This window comes from Equus przewalskii, chromosome 10 (genome assembly GCF_037783145.1).
Source record: "Equus przewalskii isolate Varuska chromosome 10, EquPr2, whole genome shotgun sequence".
NCBI classification, from domain to species: domain Eukaryota; kingdom Metazoa; phylum Chordata; class Mammalia; order Perissodactyla; family Equidae; genus Equus; species Equus przewalskii.
Genome location: NC_091840.1, coordinates 37459052 through 37473560, shown reverse-complemented (window position 1 = coordinate 37473560; position 14509 = coordinate 37459052). Strand labels below are relative to the sequence as shown.

General features: G+C 41.7%; 1 protein-coding gene across 20 annotated transcripts in view; it reads left to right on the top strand.

Moving 5' to 3' along the window:
* The window catches only part of AP2B1 (adaptor related protein complex 2 subunit beta 1), a 118779-nt gene that overhangs the window by 95016 nt on the left and 9254 nt on the right, over window positions 1–14509 (top strand). For all 20 annotated transcript variants that reach the window (XM_070562499.1, XM_070562490.1, XM_070562491.1 and 17 more), the window contains 2 exons: window positions 9723–9807; window positions 10709–10795. In XM_070562499.1, coding sequence (XP_070418600.1) covers window positions 9723–9807; window positions 10709–10795 — 172 coding nt within the window. The remainder of the gene's footprint in view (window positions 1–9722; window positions 9808–10708; window positions 10796–14509) is intronic.

The window sequence follows — 14509 nt, the reverse complement described above, 5'->3', positions numbered from 1 at the left end:
AATTTGGGGCTTGTAATAAGGGTTTCTAAATGGTAACCAGATTGGTCAGTATAGTTTGGCAGGTGGGTTCTGTATTGGCAGAAAGAGATTACATATACATTGCTGTAATTACCTGATTTATTTTGCCTAACGTATAAAACTTTTTAAAAAATGAGAAAGCTACCTGAAGCAAGAACAGATGCAGTGTATCTTAGCATTATTTTCCCTTGACTCGGGTTCCTTGTGAGGCGCACAGCTGCCAGTGACTCTCTCCACATAGGTGTGGTCCTGTCAGAGTTGTGATAGCTGCTTAGCTCTTGCTATGCCACTGCCCTGTTATATTCAGGCTTACTTCGCCAATCTGGAAGAACTTGCATTGATATTTTTTCTAAGTGGAAAAGCTAAAATCCTGAAAGTGGTCTGTGGGGCCCTATGTGATCTAGCCGTGCCTTACCTCCTTGACTTCATCTGCTAGTCCTATACTGGCTTCCTCACTGATGTTCAAATAGGTATGCTGCCACCTCAGGGCCTTTGAATTGGCTGCTTCCCATGTCTGGAATGTTCCTTTTTTCAATCTCCTATTGCTTAACTTACTTCTGTCAGGTCTTTGCTAAGACAGTTTGTTTTTAATAAGGTCTCCTCTCTCTACTCCCAAGACTCTTGATCTGATCCCTCTTACCCTTATTTTTTCCCCAGAGCATTTATCCATTTTAAATCTATTTAATGTACTTATTCATTTTTACCTCCTGCTCTCTTGCCACTAGAATGCAAACTCCAAAAGGGCAGCAGTTTTTATCTAGTTTTTTTCCTGCGCTGATACATGGCACACAATAGGTACATAATATTTGTTCTTGAGTGAATCCTTCTGCTTTCATTTAAGGAAGTGTTTACAAATATCAGGTGCATCCGTTTTTTGAACCAAACTCAGTAAGGCCATCTCCTCATCTTAGCAGAGTGTCCCTAAACACTCTCTCTGCCTGCTGTTTCTCAGTGGCCTTTCAGTCTACCCTCAGACTCTGACTCTGATTCAATACCCTTTACCTGAGTGGGTCTGGTCCTGGTCCCAAGTTTAATCTGAGGACTACAATCACAAATTAATTTTCTCTAAAGTGGGCAGAGCAAACGTTAGAAACTGTTGCTTCCTTTACTCTGTTCATAAGTATTTGAAGAGGCAAGGTCATAGCACATTAATGGACCCTATTTCCGAGATTGGAGATAACTAGGAAAAGAGAAATGTTACTTTTATAATATTTTGGGAACTTTTTATATTGCTAACCTATGTCTGTGTGCCACTTTAAAATAAAACAAATTGCCACCATGCAAATATTTATTAAACTGTTATTCTAATTGCCTAAAACTGTTTTGGATAATATTCCTAGAGTAAATTTGGAAGTTCAAGGGTGCTCTGTGTCTTGGAGCCTCAGGGAAAACCAAAATCATTGAGATGCCTGACAGGAATTGGAGCTGAGCAAGCCCGTGTTACTGTGAGACCAGAAGAACCCTATCTTTGTCATAATCCTGATAAATGCAAAGCTATAAGGAGGCAGATTTTAAAAGGAAGGGCAAAAAAGGTTGTTTTTTGCCAATGGATATTCATTGTATCTCCTTGCTTTCAGAAAACAATTTTTTCAAATAATACTCAAAACAGTCTAACTTTTGCCTTTAAGAGGGGGAAAAAAGTTTAAAAAAATTCCCAATTCCAGATTTTTCCACACTTGCTATCAGAAGAATTTGCTGTGGTGGGAATGGGTGTGATTGTTTATAACTTCGGAGATAAGGAGTAGGAAGGTTGACACCCTAAACTGGAGTTTACTCTGGGATGAACTGTCACAAAGCTGACACCAGAGACTGTCTGGGGACTTCGAGGGTGTGAATTCTGCGGTTCAGACGGCTTCAGTGATGTCTCAGGGGGGTTCTATCTCTGCCCTCCACAGAGGCAGTCTTTCATGAAAATTGTGACCTATCCACCTTTTTTTCAAGTGGCTTTGAAGGAGGGGGGAATTCTTTTTAAAGCAGTTCTTGAAGGTCTAGTTAAGTTGAAAAGAATTGCAGAATTTGATTCTAGTAGTTCTAACCCTGCTGTTCCTTGAATTTCTCCAGTGGACAGTCTCGGGGGTCATCATTCTGATTTACTCCTGCCCAAATTAGAAGGTTTTGGCAGTTTAATCCAAGAGTCTTTTAAACCTGCGTTTGTCCATACTACATTACAGTTTTAGTCTTCTCTTAGGTGTCCTGGAAATTTAATCTGCCTACGTTCTAATTCATGGTGTAAACTATTTGGAAGTTTTTTGAGATTGAGATTCAGTAGATGTCATGACAGAATGGGGACTACAAGAGGTGCCATAGCCATTTCAGTTTCAGCATCTATTGACTTCACTTCCTTTCAAAACAGGACCTACTAAGAGAGCTTGCTTCTTAGGATCTCAGTGCTTTTCTAAAGCCCTGTAATTATATGTGCTACTGAAGGATTTACAGTTTAAGAGATCGTCTGGACATCTGTTCAGAGCTTTCCTTTTCCTTCTGAGAGCTGTTTAAACATGAAAACTTCAGATGCTGAAGTGTGTGTTGTCCAAGGGAAAATTAGCTTAGAGACATGGAGCTGCTGCTTTATCAGCAAGAGAGGAACCTGTCCAATTTTCCCTGTTAGGGGCTGCACTGTCCACACTCTGAGCAATGAAAAGTTGTAACCTCTCTTGAGAATAGCTAAGTATGGCTTTTATCTGGGATGAACAGCCGATTGGTACTGTTTGAGGGCTGCTCAACTGCCATGTGATCCATCTGATCTATTGTGTGGACTAAGAAAAAATAGGTAGATAGAGGGTTCTTGTTTGCCTCTTAGCCTTCCATTGGAAGTAAACTAAAGATGCTGTGCAAGTTAAAATTTAATTAGCATCAGAAGGAAAGTAAATTGACATTTTCTCTGGTGAGTTTCATGACTACTTCTGCCATATTTTTAACCGTATTCAGACATTGTCAGATATTTTAGATAGACTTCTGTTTTGTCAGGATGTCTCTGAGAATTCTCAATTTATTGGTCAATAAGGTTTGGAATAGAAGACTATAGTTAAACTAAAGATGGTGTTTCTTGGCATTAACTAGGAACGCAGAACTACGGGTAGATTTAATCCAGCAGCTAGCAGAAAGAGCCACTTCTGCTTGAGTGTCAGATGACATATATCACACAATTGGAGTCAGTGCCATTAAAAACCTGTCACTCAAAGACATTCCCCTAGAATCTGTTGACTAGGTGGTGTGGTGCTTAAAACACATCTGAATCATCATTCCTCAGAGAACTGGAGATTGTTGGCGTCACTGCCTGGTCCTCGCGTGGACCAGCCTGTAAATAATCTTTCCAAAAGCTAAATGGAGAGGAGGAATAAAAGAAAAAAGTATTCTTCAGAGACTTGGAAAGGTCACAAGTGACGTCATGGAAGAGTAGATGATATGCTCTCAAAGGTGAGCTGTGTGCTGCTTGCCTTGGTTCTTCTTGTGGCAGTGCCTCCTGTGGTTCTCCGTGGTGAGAGGCCGTGTTTGCTGGAGTTGAGACTGAGTTCGTATCTAGTACCTTTTATAGTACTTTTGAGTACGCTGGAACAAGGTTAGAATATTAATTTAGGCTGTTCGTCTCCAGCTGTGCCACCATAAAGAGGCTGCAGCTACTGCAGCAGGCTTCCTGTGCTTTGGAAAGAAACTAATTGCTGGTTAGAGGCTGACCTGACAGGCGGCTCTTCCCCCAGCAGCCACTGAAAGTAACTTTTAAAAATCATTATTATTATTATTAAGCATTCATAGCCCACTTTTGTGTTTTCTAAGAGCCTCATAATCATTTCTCTTTGCTCTTCCTATTGATGTCCCTGAGAGGCAAGTTAATATTGTTGTGGCCACGTGTTGCACATGACAGACCAGAGGAACAGAGGATTAGGTAGTCTGCTCCTTGGTCCCTCTGTGGTCTGCTTTAGGTGTCCTCGAAGAAGAAGCCGAGGGTGCGTTCTGTTCCTTAGTTCATTGAACCCATTTCCTCACTGCTTGCTTTTAACTTGGTGTGTAGGTATTATGGCTTTTCTACTTTTTTGACTGCAGCTTAACAGTAAGAAATATATTTTACATAGTATACGTACACACATAATGTATACATAAAACTGAAACTGTTTCAGGAAACGTTACTTACTCTTCATGAGATGCACCATGATATGTTCTTATTTTTTTTATGCCAATTTCAACCCACTAAATTAATTTTAAGAACTACCATTTGGTTGTGACCCACGGTTTTTAAAAACACACTGCTAGGAGGTACTTGAAGCTGAAGAGTACACATGGCACGTTTTCCTGGAGCATCAGTTTTACACAAAGGTAAAGAGAGAAAAACCATTTTCATATTAGAACATATAGATGCATTATGGAATAGCTTGGAACTTCAAAGAAATTTTGTTCTTATGATGGCCTGCTTCATATTATACTGCTAATCCTGACCTTTCCTCCTACCTCCACCCCAGTATACATGTCCATACTTTCATTTTCTGTTAAGAGAAGTACACTAGAAAAAACTTCAAGTACTATCCTTTTGGAAACTATAGACCAGGTTCATGTCTTGTCTGAACCTAAATAGTTGTTGGGAACTTTAGTACATTTTACAATCATTATTCTTATTGAGTACTTAGTATGTGCCAGTCACTGTTCTAGAAACTGATAATACAGTAGTGAACAAGAAACAAAAATCTCTTCTTTCATTCTACTGGAGGTGGGGTATGTGGCATGGGGACAGGCAATAAGCCAACAAATAAGTAAATAGTATGTTAGGGGCCAGCCCAGTGGCGTAGTGGTTAAATTTGCATGATCCACTTTGGTGGCCCAGGATTCGTGGGTTCAGATCCCGAGTGTGGACCTACACACCACTCATCAAGCCTTGCTGTGGTGGCATCCCACATACAAAATGGAGGAAGATGGGCACAGATGTTAGTCAGGGCCAATCTTCCTCATCCCCCCCCCCCCGCAAAAAAAGTCAGATGAAGACAATGGAGAAAAATAAAACAGAAATTGGGATAGAGAGTCCTTGGGTTGGAGATTGGGTGGTGTAATTTTATAAATATGTTGGTCATGGAAAACCTGTGTGAAAAGATAATATTTGATTAAAGCAAAGACCTAAAGGAGGCCAGGAATGGAGCCTTGCAGATTTCTGGGGGAAGAGAATTCCAACAGAAGAAAGAGCAAATGCAGAAAGTCATGAGAGGCTGGCCCCGTGGTCAAGTGGCTAAGTTTGCGCGCTCTGCTTCGGTGGCCCGGGATTTCGCCAGTTTGGATCCCAGGCAGGGACATGGCACCACTCGTCAGGCCACGCTGGGGCGTCGTCCCACATGCCACAACCAGAGGCATTCACAACTAGAATATATAACTAGGTACTGGGGGGCTTTGGAGAGAAGAAAAAAAAGAAAGCCATGAGAGCACGCCTGGTATGTGCAGGGACCAACAGCAGGCTTCTGTGGCTGGCATGGAGCCAGCAGGGGGAGAGTCATAGCACATAACATCAGAGAAGTAATAGGCATCAGGTTATAGGCAATTGTAACTTTCGTTTTCATTCTGAGGTGGGAAATCATTGGAGGTTTGAGCAGAGAAGTATTTATGAGCTGACCTGCATTTTAAGATCACTCTGGCTGCTGTGTTGAGAACAGACTAGGAAAGCTAGGTGTTGGGGGTGGGGAGACATGCAGAAGCAGGGAGACTGTTAAAAGGCTTTGCAGTATTCCATTTTCTGAGTTTGGAAAGACAGCAGGAAGTTCTCTTTAGGGATGAGGAGGGGAGAGGAATTTGGTTTGGAGGACGTGTTCATTTTGAGATGTTAGTTATCTAAGTGAAGATAATAAGTAGGCAGTTGGAGATATATATGTGATACTTGATTTCCCATAGGCAAGCTAGGCAATGATGTTAAAGCTCTTGGAAAACAGTTCTCTAGCCTGTCTGGATTACCTTCCTATTCTGTACCTCTTAAGATAGTGAATTTCAAAATAAGGAAACAAGGAACTCCCCTCCCTCCCTCCAAAGCAATTCTGTTTAAGAGTAGCCGCCATCTGGATTGGAATTAAACTGGCTTCATACTGTGTTTTTCCCTTGATTGTTTTTTGCCTTCCCAAAGAGTAATTGGCATATCCTTGGAGAATCTAGTATTCTTTGGGTTGTGCTCTCCTACCTATTTTATTATTCCTTAGCATATAGATGTTATTTTAGCTCAGTGATTTGAAACTAAAAGAGCCCATATATCATCCCCTTCCCCCATCCCTGCCTCATTGGGTATCAATGTGCCTAATGAGAGAGGGAACTGATGGGGATTGTCTTATCCATATGAGTGATGTAGAGGTAGAAAAAAGGTTGAGGAACCAGTGTTTCATCCCATTTGTTCAACATCTTCCCCTTAATTTCATGCAACAGATATTTATTGAGCCACTAGTTTGCTAGTGAAATGAGAGTTCTGCACTCAAGGAGCTCATTGTATTGTGGGTGAGGCAGATATAAACAGTTACTTCATGCTGTCGGAGTGTGTATACTGGGTGCTATGGGGAGGGGTTGGAGCTTTCCTGAGAAATCTCTAGCTTGAACTGAATCTTAAGATTAAATGAGTATTTTCCAGACAGCTAAAGCTTCAGGAGAAGAAAATATTAAACAGAAAGAATAACATGTAAAAAGGTACAGAGCAGTGATTTTCAGTGTTTGGGGCACAAGAAGTAATTTTGATATGGTTGAAATTAAGGATGTAGGCTGGAGAGCTAGGCAGCAGCCAGATCCAAGGAACCATGTATTCTTGAAATGAATGCAGTTTTAGCCAAGAGTAAAAGTTTGAGAGCTATGCAAATTTTGAAAAGCTAATGTAAAAGAGATGAAACACTTCCCCCCCGCCCCCCAAAGAGTGACCTGTGCAGTTGGTCCTGTAAAGAGTTTACCAAGGGCACAGCAGCAAGAAGAGTCATTAAGCTAACAGTTTGCTAATAACCTTTTCTGTCTTCTGATTTCCTTTTAGCATAGTAGTAGTACTACATTTGAGCATGTGTAAAACTTTAGATAAGTCTAATGTGGCTATCCTTAATTATGAAAAATTCTGAGTAAACAGGTAAAACAGAAGACAGTGAAAGAAGAAGGAATCTTTCTTTAACAAACACTCATTATAGTACTTAACCTGTAAGCCAGACACTATTCTAAGTGCTTTGCAAATATAAACTCACTATCCTCATAACAACCTATGCATTCAGTGCTGTCGTTACCTCCATTCTACACTCAGGAAACTGGGCTGGGTGCTACTTGCCCAAAGTCAGACAGCAATAAGTGACAGAGTCAGAATTTGAAATCAGGTGATCTGGTCTGGTTCGCAAGTTCACGCTCTGAACCACTGTGTGTGTTGCCTCTGATTTGGGTATCCCAGCTTCTCAGTGTTATTCCAGAGAAGTGATCAGGGATAGTCTTGAGGGTGTCCTGAAACCCCTGAAACTGTATGTCAAAATGTTGTGTGTACGGTTTTTCAGGAGGAGGGTCCATGGCTTTCATCTGTTTGTCACAAGGGTCTTCAAGGCAGAATGGTTGAGCACTGCTGACCTAGGGGGCCTTTTGATGTCTTTTCCATTGTTCAAGGGTTCCAATTGGAATATGGATTCTCTCAGAACAAGTTATTTACAATAAGCCCCTTAAGACTTCTTAGGTAACATTGTTCTAAATTAATTGCTTATCTGGTTGACCTTCTTAGGAACTTTTTCCAAAATACACAGGCCAGGTCGCAGATTTAGAGATTGTTATCCTGTTATATGGGGTGGAGCCCTGGCATCTGTTTTGAAAAGTCTCTCCAGATGAGTCTAATATAAGTCTTTGGTTAAGAACCACTAATATTTTGCCCTGGAGGACAGGATTATATTTTCTGTATTCTTTCTTATGTCTCAAATGCTTGGGACATAGTAAACGTTAGAAAATGTTTACATGAATGGCACATTGTGAAATATTACTGCTTTTATAATCAAAGATGATAGCAGTGAAAATCACTCACGTTTCACATAAGACCTTTATATGACTCTTACTAGCCCCCCACACTACCCCAGTTTTCACTCCTACATGCCCTTTACAGAGGCTGGCACTACCTCAAGATCTTCTTGCTGCCCTTAATTGCACTAAGAGCTCTGAGTACCAGGTGAATTAGAAAATACCTCTTTCCCAGAAGCCCACACCTGGTGTAAATCTTTTGCAGTGGTGGTCTAGTATATCTAAAAAAATGTTGACGGTTCCTCTTTCCTGAGGTTGGTTACTCTCTTTGCATTCACCAGACTCAAGCTTTTTGAGAATCCTGCTGTCTCAGCATTTGGGGCATCACATTATGCGATAGAGGTCAGAAACTCCTAGGGGTTGGTAATTGAAAGATTAAAAGCACAAGTGACAAGGAACGTAATTTGATGGATTCTTCTGGGAGAGAGAACAGAAAGACTGTGTCAAGTAGACATAACCAAATCACGGAGGAGGAAATAAAGTACTATTGAAGGTGGGGAGAATGAGTTGATAATGAATGTAAAGGAACTGGATGTACATCGGAAAGAGGATATTTGGATCTCATAGCCAAAGTTTTGATGAAGAGATAGATATGCTGTTGAAGTGTGGACATTTACCCCAAAAAGGGCGCAGCGGGGATAGTGGTGCTAAGTAGGCATTCTTTTCCTTTTATTTTCTTAGAGCGAAATGAAAGAGAAACAGGCACAGTTACTGATTATGGAACTTGCCCAGAGAAATGTTTTCCTGCGGTGCCAAGAGCATAGATGGAAAGCCACTGGTGACAGAAACCAGGGAGAAGTGGTAGTTTAGAGCAATTCTCCTCCCACTCTCTCTTCTTATACTATGTGATTCTTAGAATCTGCCGCAGCAGAATCGGCCTGTTTCTGAATATATACACCAATCACTGTTCCCCTGGACAAAAGTACTCATCGTAGCTTTTTAAAAAGTCTCAGCAGCAAGCTTTGAATTGAACGGGTGTGGTAGAATCGCAGCCTCCCTAACTCAGAGGCTTGGACGGCGAGAAGACGGCTCATCTCTTCACTTGCTCGAAGACTCTTCTTTCTTGTAGTCCTCAGGTTTCCCAGTGTTTGACCCAACAAGCTTTTTCTAACCATGGGACTTAGGAAGTAGGATTTTATAAAAGAAACAACTTTAAAACCAGTATCTAAAAAAGGGTAAGAGACAGTATGGCACCAGTTAATTGTGGAGAGAAGAAAATCAAGGTTTAGGGTCAGACAAATTTGCATTTGATCCTGACTCTTCTGTGTACTAGCAGTGTGACTCTGGATGTTATTCAGGCTCTCTGAACCTCACTTCCTCATCTGTAAAGTGCGAGGGGAGGAGTGATGCCTGCTTTGTTTGGGATGGTAATAATGAGCACTAGAAGTAATATCATTAGTAGGTACCTAGTAAGTGGTAGCAGCAGCTACTATTAATGACCATAGAAACAAAAAATAACTGAATAGATTATTCTGGGTACAGAACACGTGCCTTGAATTCATCCCTCCTGGGGCTCCTCCTAGAGAGACAGTTGCGGGTTGTCGCAGTGCTCTGACGGGAGTGAGTAAGGATGTGCTGCACAGTGTATAGGTGGCGTGTCTTGATTTGAGAAGTCCTGCACTGTCTAAAAGCAGAAGGAAATAGGGTGATATATTTCTAGACACCTCACTGTTCCTTCCCTCCTACCTGGCTTCCTATGATGTCCTAATTTTCCCTTGTTACTTTCCTGGCAGGTGGCTGTGAAAAACAATATTGATGTCTTCTACTTCAGCTGCCTCATCCCACTCAATGTCCTTTTTGTAGAAGATGGCAAAATGGGTAAGTACATCTTCCCGTCCTTCTGCCAGATATACCTTTGCCCTTTCTCTGAATGTCAGGCAGAGTAGAGCCCAGGCGTACAAGTTATTTTGAGGTTTTAAAAAAATGGGGTAAGGCTGTTCTAAAGCTCTAATAATTGCTAATTATTTATTCGCCTGAGTCATAGTTGGTCTTGCTTTGCTGTTGGTCTCTAAATCACAGTGCTGTTTATCTGAGTAATCCAGTCACCCCAGCATGCAGAGTAAGTGGTTTGGTGACAAGTAGATGTGGACTTGAATCTGTGTGACCATGGCAAGGTGCTCAACTTTTCTGAGTTTCAGTTTCCAAGTTTGCAAATCAGAAATAGTTTTTATTTTAATTATTTAATGAGATAATACATGCAAATTTAGCACCGGCCCTATGCTAAGTTCTCAAAATAAGAATTCTGTAATTTGTAATAAACCATTAGTACTCCCCATATCATTGTTGACATTTCTCTCTTCCCTTACTCATGAAACCACCATCTAATAAAACTGGCTTATATTGGTACATATAAAATTGTATTGGCACTTAACTGATTTGGTTCTTACAATGGCTCTTTGGGTAGGCAGGACAGATGTAATTGTATATAATGAAATTAAGGTGACAAGACTCACCCAAAGTCACCAAATAGGAAAACAGTGGAGCCAAAACTAAACTCGAGCTGTGAACTCTTTTCCAATGTATCTTAGTGCTACTGATGAGGGATTAATTGACCTGGAGTGAAGCACCTGTGCATAGCTAAGAATTGGCTCCAGTCCCAGGCTATTCCTGGCCGTATTGCAAGAGCTAGCACTCCAGAGGAGAAATGCTGCAAGGCTTCGGCAATCAGAATATTGACAGATTGTGCACCTCCTTCCTTTCCCTCTGCTCCCCCATGCAGAGCGCCAGGTCTTCCTTGCAACGTGGAAGGATATTCCCAATGAAAATGAACTTCAGTTTCAGATTAAGGAATGTCATTTAAATGCCGGTGAGTAATGACTCTAAGTTTATTTTCGTCTTAGTAAATCAAATTAGATGTATGAAAATTTTGTCTTTTTTTCTTTCGTCTTCCACATCTACCTTGTTTTTAGTGGGTATATGGTAGATATATTACTTTGCAAACTTCTGTTTAAAAACTTGGGATGTTTTGATGTAGGTACTAGATCACTCACAGTCTAACAGGTTTAAGAAACAAACTATGGCTCTGTCTCCCCGGTTCTTCAGTAGTTGAACATGTGTTAGTCTTCTCACTTGAACTTCCTGTAAGAAGTGGCACTAAGGATATGCGCTCTCCCAAGAATTAAAAGGACTGTTTCTCCTTTTATCTCAACCTTCGGTGTTGGAGGAGAGGCACCTCTTCCTCAGATCCTTATTTAGAATCTTGTGTTTGTTATTAAACAGTTAGAGCCTAGTTGGTAACCTTTTCCTTTCTTGCCTTGTGTCAGCCTTCATATGATGATGCTAGCATCTTTAATTAGCGTTCAAAAGCCCCATACCCTTTGTAGTTAATTTTATTACTATAATAGGACGTCAAAGAGGTACCCCAAAGAAGAAACCATAGCAGCTCTCAGTCCCTGGGGCTTTGTTTCACTGAATGTTCCTCAGGCGTGGAAGGAGCCCCAAGCTGTTCAGAGTCCTGCCTTTGTCCCCGTCTCTTTCTGGAGGTTAGTAAAGGCTTTATGAGTTTGAATAAAAGTGAGCCTTGGTGCTTGGGCACTGCTCCTGGTTCTTCACGGACCCATCTCTTCCTGCTCCCTGCCTTGGTGGTCCTCGTACGGGGTTTTCAGCGTGCTGCTGTTGCATTGTAGTTAGAGCAGAAAGAGGCGGTACAGCAGTACAGAGAGGGAACAAATGCTGTCTTCTCGTTCCAGCTGTTTCTTTTTGATTTTAGTCTTTTGGGGCTCTGTGGTGTATTCATCCTCTGTGTTCAGACGCATCTTTTCTTGGAGGGTTTTCCTGAGCCCTTGGAGAGGTGTTTGAGGAGATAGTCTTCTCTAATTTCCCCTGTAATGACTAGTTAGTTGATTCTCTTCAGGAATACCACCTATCTGCCTTCCTTCTAACATATTCTTGGTCTGGGTTTCTCACCCTGACTGGTTATGTATTTATTAAACAAAACTAGAGTTTTTGCTGTGTTCTCACAAAAAATCAGACTCAAATTGACGTGCTTTTTATGTCATTTTCTAGGTAAATAACAGTGTTATCTGTCCCTCTCTCTGAGGCTCACTGGTCAGTTTCCACAAACCTCGTTTGATGAAGGCGGGAGGTTGGGTCCCTTTCCACGGTGTAAGCTGTTCTCTGGGAAGCTGGCAGGTGCAGAATCCACAGTGGCTGATGGAGAGAACTGGAGTGGACCCTGTGAGAGCAGCAGCCTCTGTACCCAGCTCAGGAGAGAGCAGGCGCTTCATTGTATTCACCCTTGTTATAGTTGGTGCTATGGCCACATTTCATACGTTATGCTTCTGAGAACACCTGTACCTTAAAGAAAAGGGTTCTGTGGTCATTTAAAATTCAAGAGTACAGTGATGATGCGCCTCTCGTAAAAGTTGCCATTGCACGTTAGCGCATTAAGCTGAGAAGTCCTACGTGGAGGAAACCTGTTTCACTCGATGTTAACTGAACTTATTTGACCATGGAATTTAAAATCATAAAATGCTTATTATTAACACGTTCTGGAACACCAGTGTTCCTTGAACATGATCTGGGAAGCACTTGCCTATGGAGAGCAAAGAGAGGCCAGAATAATTAGAAAGAAGGTTTGGTTTCAGATGTCCAGTATGAAAGGGACATGCTTTTTCAAAAAAAAAGAAAAAGGAAGTTTGGGTGACTGAGGGCATTAGTCTGGCCTGCCAAAATAAAAGATCCCTGTGCTTCTAGATCGGAGTTCTGAACCCTTATTGCACCTTGGTATACGTTGTGATCTTACTGAAGAGGGAGCGCCTGGCATTTCTCCCATTGGGGCTGTATCCTCTGATGTATCCTGGAACAGTTTCTCAGAGCAAACTCAGTTTTGATCAATTCTGCCGTGGCTTCCTGCCAGTTCCTCCCTGCCTTGGGTGCTCCAAATACCAACGAATTGGTTTTCCAGTGACACATGGCTCTTTGGCGGCACAGCACATGGAGCAGAGGAAAAACAGCCACTTTGTTTTCTCCAGGAGCCCAAGGCCACCATTTTCTCACAATAAATCACTGCTAATCTTGCGAGACCACTTCTTGCAACTAGTCCTTTCCAGTTTTTCCTCTGCCTGCGCCCCAAGGTCTGGAGTGCCCTAGCCTGTACGTTTCCTCTGCTCTTGAGGGCTCTATTAGCATGAACGTTTCCAGGTTTAGTGCCTTCTGATTCAACACCCTGGGTCTAGCTGAGAGCTAAAAATACCATCCTTTCCAGCTGATCTGCCCTAATCACAATAGCACCAACACTTTAAATAGCTTTTCTGTGCTAGAGCAGACATTTGGCAGATGGAATGGACACCGAGGGCTACAGGAAGTCACAGGCTTAAAGGACTTACCAACCTAGCACTGAGCTTTTACTTTTGCTCTTCTATTTCTTTTAGAAAAGGAAGAAGAAACCCTCTTCCCAAGCCTTAATAATTAATCAGATCTTAATAGAAAGGTGTATATGATAACGGTGTTTGTGGTGCCACTGGTTGTGTGAATTCTAGAAAATAGTAGATCAGAAAGGCACTAACATATGGATCTCCCTGGTTCTTGCACTGGTATGAACCTGTTTTGCAGCTTACCATTATAGCTGCATTGGGGGTTAGTATGTGTCTGGGACCACTATCTTAAGTGCTCAAGAAGTAGTTGCATCTCTAACCATATCCAAAAAGAAATCTTTCGGGCAAGCAATCTACAAACTATTTTTTTAATTGTTTATTATACTCTGAAAAGCTCAGAGACATGTCGTGCCTATATTCACTAGTTAGGCACTGTATTAAGAGACAGATATTTCTTCTGGCATGGAGACTAGGTGAGGCTGAGTTCTATTTCTTTGTTTTGTCATAGTTCTCCCCATCCTTGGAAACATTTCATAAAACGAAATGCTTTGCCAGCCAGCACTTAAATATAGTTTGGTTGCTCAAATGATAAAAAGTGTTCTTTCGGCAGTCCTGGTGGTTTTGAGCTTGTTAATGAATAGCACAGCTGGGCCCCAAATGCAGATTCCCCCTTCCCGCTCTAAGGGGAGTACCATCTTCACTCTTACTACTGCTGCAAAAGGTGTGATCTCAGCTAAAGATGAAGGAAGGAAGACCACGTTCACAACTTCTAAGATTTTAGGCCCCAGACCCAAAGAGCCAAATTTGGGGAAGACAAATAAACCAGAAGAAATCACGTCTCAAAGCAAGTGTGGCCGTATTTGACCATCTTTTTTTCACTATGTCTTTTGGGGCAGATCTCAGTGTCTTAACATGACCGTCTCATCTCAAAGTCTCACAACTGTAGATCTTTCCCAGGAGTTCAGTGTGTAAAAACCTATGATGTCTTGTCAAGGAGTCTGTCCTCTGCTGGCTGGGAAGCCTCCTTACAGCTGGCTCCCGTTGCCATTCTTACTGAGTGCATTTAGCAGAGTCTGAGTCTCTTGCCATCTGGATACATCCTCAAGTTCAAACCTAATATCTAAGATTTATAAAGGTTGACTCACACATGCTTATGTTATAGAACCCTCCCTCCACTCAGTCTTCTGATAGAAATCGTGACAGCC